Source organism: Camellia sinensis, chromosome 11 (assembly GCF_055761805.1).
Source record: "Camellia sinensis isolate YWXY chromosome 11, ASM5576180v1, whole genome shotgun sequence".
NCBI lineage: Eukaryota > Viridiplantae > Streptophyta > Magnoliopsida > Ericales > Theaceae > Camellia > Camellia sinensis.
The window spans coordinates 56,494,515-56,503,139 of NC_138971.1; the positions used below are offsets into that span (position 1 = coordinate 56,494,515).

Genomic DNA, 8,625 nt, shown 5'->3' on the forward strand with positions numbered 1-8,625 from the left:
GACTCTCTTGGTTGCACTTGCAAATGTGTTGGTCACGCCTGCGACCATCTTTTCTTCTGTTCATGCCCACAATCTCTATGTTCGCCCCCGCGGTCTATTTGTGTATAAAAGTTATGAAAAGATAAAAATATCTCATTTTTGAGTTTTCCTTCTTTCTTCTCGTCCTTTCCGCCATTTTTTTTTGTTTCAAGCTTTGAAGCTTGGTTTTCATCTACTTTTACTCATCTTCTACTCCTAATTCCATATAACAAAATGTAGAGCTCGACAAGGATTTCCATATAATCTGACCGGATCGCTATTTCATCGCCAGTGATTTTTGGATTGTCTCCTCTTTACTTCAAGAGGTAGAGATTTCTTTACTCCTCTTCAATACCTCGTCTATAGATAAACATGTGGTAGTTTTTATTGCATTAAAACTATATTTGTTATGAATTTCGAAATGATGTAAGGGGTTTAGGATTTGAGTTTTGGAAGTTGGGGTATTGATTAATTAGGTAGTAGTTGTATATCTACACAACTGATATATACCCCTCTCACCCTCTACAAACCCAACTAGAAGAATTATGTAATCGTGTCTCAATAATTAAGTTAGCCACATGCTACTAATGTATGACACACCATTTACATATACAATTTTCATTCATCCTCGTAACAAAATCAAGCTTTACACAGTTTGAATAAATAATAATAAAAATTATTATATGCGGATCTCTACATAATTAATTATACACCACAATAAATAAATAATAAATACAAATTCCAAGTCTCTGCAATCTTCTTTTAATTTCATCCTCACAAGGATACTCAAGAAGAGAGATTTCATCAAAGAGCCCCCTAACGTGGTCCAAAAAACAATTTCAAAAAGCCAAAAATCATTACAAAAAGATTTCTTGAAACTTTATTTTTTGCAATTTTTTTTTTAATTTTTAAAAGTTAAAAAATTATCCCAAACACTACTTTTTCACCTCATAATTTAACCAAAAAATCACATCCCAAACCAACCCTTCAAGAATTACTTGCATACACATGCTGGGGTTGGAACAAAACTTCATATGAATACCAAGAAAGGATAAATCTCAAGTCCTACTACGCACAACATTGTATTTTTAGACAGCAAACCTCAAGATACTTCAACAAAAAATATATACACATAGTCAAGCTACAATTCAACCCTAAAATGGAGTTTTGAAAACTAGAGAATCCTTGACAAAAATCTCAGTATCAAACAAAAGTCAGCAGTTAGGCAAACTAGTTGAATTCTGTCTTCTTTTCTTGATCCGGTACAAAGTCAGCAGTTGGTTTTCATCTTTTTTACTGTACCAATTTTACCTTTCTTTCCTGCATTGGTACAAATAAGAAAGAATCATTCTGAAATAGTGGTCATTCAACACCAAGAGAATTGTCAAAATATGGACCCCAACTTTTAGAGAGAGAGAGAGAGAGAGAGAGAGAGAGATGTAGAGTAATAAATTGAGAGGGACTTGCTGGCATTTTGAACAGTTTTTAATAGTTCAATAAATAAAAATAAAGTGAAAAATGCAAATGCAACATGCGCTAACACAAAGTGAACATTACAATTTAAACACGATTGCTAAACAGAAACTGATGTAGGATAGCTCTGGCAAACCTAGCTCAATTGTCACACCCTGAGAATTTCTGTGACACAAAGAGCAGCGTTTGAGGTGTGCTGAAGGTGCTGGAAGGTTCCGGAAGGTGTGAGAATGGGTTAGACTATGCTGGAAGGCTCTAGAACCTGGTGGAAGGGTCCGGAGTGGCCTAAAAGATTCCGGAACATGGTGGAAGAACCTTGGAGGGTCCAGAAGAGTCTGGATGGATCTGGAACATCCTAGAATATCTCATGGAGAAGCCTACCATGTACTACACTAGTATAGAGAGTTCTAGAAGGTAGTAGAAGGGTAGTTGTCCTAGATATTTCTATGGAAGGTTCTAGAGGAAATCTTGTAGCCCTTGGATCAAAATGATCCTAGCCATCCATTGAAGAGGAGGATGGTTATATAAGGGGAGGGTTCTCATTTGTAGAAGACACAATAGAGAAGAAGAGAGGAGATCCAAGAGAGCTCTAAGAGTCAAGCACTTGTGAGGGTGAGAGCCTTGTAAAGCTTTGTACACAACTACACTTGTGTAGTGAATACATTCTTCAACCTAAACTTTGTGTTTTAGTTAGTGTGGTCGAATGGGGAAGGCCGACTTAGGTGCAACCAAGCGGGTTGACAAGCATCTAAGGCCACACAGTTGGCTTGGAAAATCCAAGGCCGTGACACAAGGCTGCCTCCCGTAGTTTTGGTGGGTTTGGGCAATTGAATACTAATGACAAAATCTATCTAATGCCATGCTAATTTAAAATAAACATAAACAAATGCTCAAAATTAGTCCAAAACTTCTTTCCATAGGACAGCTCTAGGAAACCTAGCCCAAGGCTGCCTCCAATAGTTATGGTGGGTTTGGGCTATTGAATACTAATGACAAAATCTATCCAAGCCATGCTAATTTAAAATAAACAAATTAGTCCAAAACTTGTTTCCATGATACCCTAAATGTAGTACTTCATGTGAAATTTCATATTTCTCCCATTTTTTCTTTCCATCATGCTCTTAACACCACCATTTGAAGTGGTGAGGTAAAACATAATGAATTGTCTATCAAGCATGTATACAAGATATGGGTACAATATGATACGTATGCGCTAATACGAAAAAACCTAAAAAATAGGATATAGGTACAGCCAGGATAAGTTCCTGAAAAATAATATTTTTATAATTTTAGTGTTATATTATATTTAAGCTCAATTTACAAATTTAGAATTGAATATTAGTTGAAGAGCCAATGGGCACCAATTACTTTTTTTTTTTCCAGTAAATCCTATGAAAATTCCATTTTGATATCAAGTCTAAAATGTTTTTATCGCCCTTGTACTTTTCCCTTTCATACTTAAATGAGTTATATGCAAAAATGTTGTATGCAACTTAACTTACTTTTAACTGTCAAAATCAAAATAGTATATCATTATATTTTGTTATTTATTCTGACTTTATGAGAAGTTATAGATATGGATATAGGATGCATATATGACACATAAGCGTAAGGCAATTCAATAAATTTTGAAAAGTATTGTGCATTATCTCTCTTTCAAAATAGTTTGGATACATGATTTAGAGTATTCCAAAAGCATCGATACTTCTCAAAACTAAAGAAAATTAATATCAAATATCGGATACAAATCTATAGTATCCAATATGAATACAATACTGATATGACTCCATTTTAGAAGCATCTCTGCTTCATAGTGAATAAGTTGCAACTTGAGAAATCAACTAGAAAGTAAGGAACCCAAGGCAATTAGCAAAGAAGAAAGTCATACAGCAGACATATGCCATGACATAATATGCGAGGCATAGTTTAATATAAATCAGGTCATATGTACTTTAGTAATGTGATGGAGGCAAGTGGAAACAACCTCTTCATGTGTACAAGAGGCACAAAAGAAATGCTTTTAAGGCTTGAACTTTGATCTTGCATGTATTAGATAATGAGCAACCCACTTAAGACCTTAGATAGCTATCTTTTAGCCTTTCTCTTTTTATGTTATGTAGTTTGCTTGCATTTTTTAAGTTCAGAGGTATTTTCCTAATTTCAGAATTTTCTGGACATAGGCTATATGTGTTACCCATGGGTTGTTTTTTGAGTAAAGCTATTAAATTGGTTATTTGTTTATGGTTTTCTTTGTTCTTAGATCCTCTTTTGAAATCCTAGTCATCATTACTGAACAAAGTCTCTAAACTCCAGAAAATCATGTATTTTTAGAGCTTTGAAACTTTCTTTTAAGGATTGTGTGAATGCAATCAAACCCTAAGCATGATGCCTAAGGTCTCTAGGAGTGATTCCTAAATCTATCTTTTTCTTCTTCCTTTCTAATAGTTTCTGCGCATTAACAACACCATAACAGTGTTCATGGTAACTGTTCACCGCCCCCAGAACAGTCCCAAAATGCATTCGTTTTCCTTATTTAATTGAGTCCTTCCTTCCATAGATATTTGTAGGTAATATCATGCTCGATATCTATTGAGCCATTTGGGCCTGCGTTATTGGAACCATACTTACGTAGCAAACCAACAAGGCACCACAACATCCTCATAGGATTAATTGGGGTTGTACGCCTAGCCTAAGTGGCGGTATACACACCATAATAATGACTTACAATACGAAGACCCCAATAACTGAGCCTGACTCAGTAGGCAGTACCATCGCTCACTCCAACTCCATCAATCTTCATACCCGTTTGATAGCATCATAGTCAAGCCATTGACCCTGCTTATGTTCATCAAGCGCATTACCAATGTAGGCAAGGTCCCAGTCCAGCTTATGTCATTGGACTACGGAATCTAAGCCTCTGACTTACTCACACTACAAGAAATTAAGGTTTTAAAGACAAATTTTTAAGGACAAAAATAATTTGTTCGTAAAAATTATACTTTTAAGGACAAAATGAAAGAATTTTTAAAAAATTATATTTAATCATGTTTTTGCATTTTCTAGACAAATTTATTTGGTTGTAAAAGGATCAATCACTTTTCCTTACAATTTTAGTTTGTCCCTAATAAACCCATCACTTTTTCCTACAATTTTAATTGGTCCCTAATAAACCCAAATCATATCCCTACCATTTGAATTGGTCTCTAATAAACCCAAATCATATATTATTATATTTTATATATTAATTTATGAACTCAATAATCGGGGACTATAAAAAACAAACACGAAAAAAAGGTTTCATCACTCACTCTCTTCCTCTCTCTCTCCTTCTCTCTCAAATCCCTAATTTCTTTTCATATATCTCTTCTCTACTGATTCATTTATCTCTTCTCTACTGATTTGATATCTGGATCGCTCCGTTGCCGCCTCATCTCTCCTTGATTCTCCGATTTCTCGGCGAATCTCCAGTAGTGATTCCGATCAGGTACCATATATTATCAACTTATTTGATAATCGACTATCATATTTATGAATTGCCTATATTTAAATTGTTGTTCAATTTCTTGTCAATCTACATTTGCTACATTCATTCATGTAATGATGAGGATTATATCCAATCTAGGCCACAGTCCATCATAGATCATCTAACCGATGCTCTGTTAATGTGAAGCCATGATGGAGTGAGTGGAACAATTTCACATTCAGAGGGAAAATGGAATTATGAGTGGTTGAATGTAGTACGTATAATCTGTTAACTTGTAGAATTATGGAACAATTTCACTTAAAGGTTAAACTCATTTCCTGCAAATTATGGGTAATAATTTATGTCAAATGCAATGTCAAGGTTAAACTTAGGATTTACGGTTCATTCTTTACAATTGGAGTAGACTGCTTGTGAGGTTACTGAAATCATGATGAAGGACTTTGAGATTTGCAATTTATTGTGTGATTGCATTTTTCTGGTGATTGTGTTTTCCTGTACTGCTAGTTAGTTCTGTATTTTTATTTGAGTATTGAAGCTTGTTAGCATGGTTTTGCACTTTTCATGCATGCTTGCTCCTCTTTCAGGTAGGGAGAGTTTAAAAATGATTATGGTTTTTTGTTACCCCACTTTGAAATTGGTTTTATGGTTGCCTTCTTGTTACAATGCCACCTGCTTAGTGTTTTAGTTGCACTTTTTTTAATAATTATATTATTATATGGAAATAATATTACTATATTGCTTATTTCAACTACCTGTGTTAATTCCCCTTATGCACACAAAGGCTTTTAATTTAGATCTTTTTATTGAGTTATGAAATTTTATGGTAGTCATAGCTTTTGGTTAAAAGGAACAAGGGAATTGAGCTTGTAATTTATTCTTCTTTGTATTACTATTTATATGCTCTTCACATATTGTTGATTTATACATGTATCTTCTTGGATTTAGCTCTCATAAAATGATAGTAATCACTTTGCTTGGTTAGAGTTTTTCAAAAACAAGGGTTTGGGACTACCAATGATCTATCTACCTAAATATCTAAAATCAAGATTTATCTATTTAGAATTTTTTGAGGGGGTGATTGTGTGGTGATGAAGAATTCGTAGAATCCCTATATTAATGCTTAATCTGATGTTTCTTTTGCTTTGATGATATGGTTTGATCTAATCCTGATTTGTTTGATTTGATTATATTTGTGTTATTTGGAAATGTAGATGCCAATTCAATTGATTGCATTGTTAAATTTATTTTGATTCGCTTGTTTTATTAGAGTCGAAAATTGTAGCATTATGTTTCCTATTTTTAGTATATCCTATTTTTTAAGCTTTTACCTTCTTTTCTTTTTTTTTTTTCTCTTTCTTCTTTAGTTCTTTTGCACCGTGATAGGAGTTGGATGCAACTTCGTAATAGAAGGTCACCTCAGTACATTGATGTGGTGAGGGAATTTATCTTATTTGCTCGTGATCATATGAAACCAGGGGCAGATAAGATTTGGTGTCCATGTTATAGATGCAACAACCATATTCAAAAAACCATAGAGGAAGTTGAAATTCATTTGTATGCATATGGGGTGGTCACGAGTTACACTAGGTGGGTGTATCATGGGAAAGGTTTTGAGTTGAATGATAATGATGACTCACAAAATAAAAATGACGAATATCTCGACAATGTGATAGAGAAGTCAAATAGTCCCAATACTGAGGTGCGAGAAGTTATTCATGACATACGAAGTGGAACAACCACATTTGGTTATGTGGGAGAAGTGTCTAGTAGTCGTAATCCTGACTTACCAAGTAGTTGTGGTGGAGAAACAAATAAATTTGCAAGATTAATGAGGGATGCGGAGCAAGATTTGTATCCGGATTGCCAACGATTCTCCAAACTATCATTCATGGTTAAGTTGCTACATCTAAAGATATTTAATAGATGGAGTAACAAATCACTCACGATGTTGCTGGAATTGTTGAAGGAGGCACTTCCCATTGGTGAAACGCTTCCATGCTCTTACAATGAGGCTAAACAAATAATTCGAGATTTGGGCCTCGACTATCAAAAAATACATGTATGCAAGAACAATTGCGTACTTTTTTGGAAGGAGTATGAAAATGAAGATGAGTGTCCTACTTGTAAAGCGCCACGATACAAAGTTCGTAAAGGTAAAGGTAAAGGTAAAAAGATCCCTCACAAGGTTCTGCGATACTTTCCTTTAAAACCAAGGCTAGAAAGGCTATTCATATCAAGGAAGACGGCTACTGATATGAAGTGGCACAAGGATAAACGTGTAAAGGAGGAAAATGTATTGTGTCATCCGGATGATTCTGAAGCATGGAAAGACTTTGACAAAAAGCACGAGTCTTTCGCCAAAGATCCGCGTAACATTAGGCTCGGACTAGCTAGTGATGGTTTTAACCCGTTTGGAAACATAAGTAACTCACATAGCATATGGCCGGTTTTTCTTGTCCCATACAATTTACCACCATGGAAATGTATGAAGGATCCATTTTTTATGATGCCTTTGCTTATTCCTGGACGTAGGGCTCCCGGGTTTGACATTGATGTGTTTTTACGGCCATTGATAGATGAGTTAAAGGAGTTATGGGAGGTAAGGGTAGAAACATACGATGCATCAAATGGCCAAAGTTTTCAATTACATGCCGCATTGTTATGGACCATCAACGATTTCCCTGCATATGGTAACTTATCCGGTTGGAGCACCAAAGGGAAATTGGCTTGTCCTTCATATAATGAGGATGCATCTCACCAATACTTGCATCATTGGAAAAAAACTTGTTACACGAGACATCGTCATCTTTTGCCGCATAATCATGTTTTACGAAAAAGCAAGGCATTCAATGGTGAGCCAGAGCGTAAATTGGAACCCAAGTTGTTGTCTGGGGAGGAGGTTTTGGGTCAATTGGGGCATCTTGACTCGATAGTATTTAGGAAGATAGATGAATATGGGAAGAAGCAAAAACGTTCTCCTTAATATTTAAATTGGACAAGGAGAAGCATCTTCTTTGAGTTACCTTATTGGAAAACCCTCAAAGTTCGCCACAACCTCGATGTTATGCACATTGAAAAGAGTGTATGTGATAGTGTGATGGGAACATTGATGAATGTTGATGGAAAAACCAAGGACTCATACAAGGCTCATCTTGATCTAGTGGCTATGGGTATAAGGCTTGAATTACACCCAAGGCAAGTAGATGGAAAAACCTACCTACCCACTCCTTGCTTCATGCTCTCTCCAACTGGAAAAAGGCATTTTTGTGAATTCCTGAGTACAATTAAGTTACCAGATGGCTATGCATCAAACATATCACATTGTGTGGGCACTAGTGATTGTCGAATTACAGGGTTGAAAAGCCATGATTGCCATGTTATCTTGCAAAGATTGCTTCCTGTTGCCCTACGTGGATGTTTCAAAAAGGATGTGAGCAAGGCTTTAATTGAGCTTTGCTTGTTCTTTAAGGAGTTATCGGCAAAAACATTGAGAGTTGATGTCTTAGAACAACTTGAGAAAGATATTGTTTTAATTTTGTGCAAGCTTGAGAAGATATTTACACCATCTTTTTTCGATATTATGATCCATTTATGCGTACACTTATCACGTGAAGCAATCCTTGCAGGACCGGTGCAATACCGGTGGATGT

The 8,625-nt window shown here is 35.5% G+C and overlaps 1 protein-coding gene across 1 annotated transcript; it reads left to right on the forward strand.

Annotated features, from left to right (window-relative positions):
- Positions 1-6,365: 6,365 nt before the first annotated feature.
- LOC114320520 (uncharacterized) lies at positions 6,366-7,958 on the forward strand. Its single transcript, XM_082895052.1, has one exon. The coding sequence runs from the start codon at positions 6,366-6,368 to the stop codon at positions 7,956-7,958; it is 1,593 nt and encodes a 530-aa protein (XP_082751178.1).
- The last annotated feature ends 667 nt before the right edge of the window (positions 7,959-8,625 follow it).

Excerpts from the sequence above, each read along its gene's own strand:
- LOC114320520 (XM_082895052.1), top strand. The coding sequence starts at position 6,366 with ATGCAACTTCGTAATAGAAGGTCACCTCAGTACATTGATGTGGTGAGG.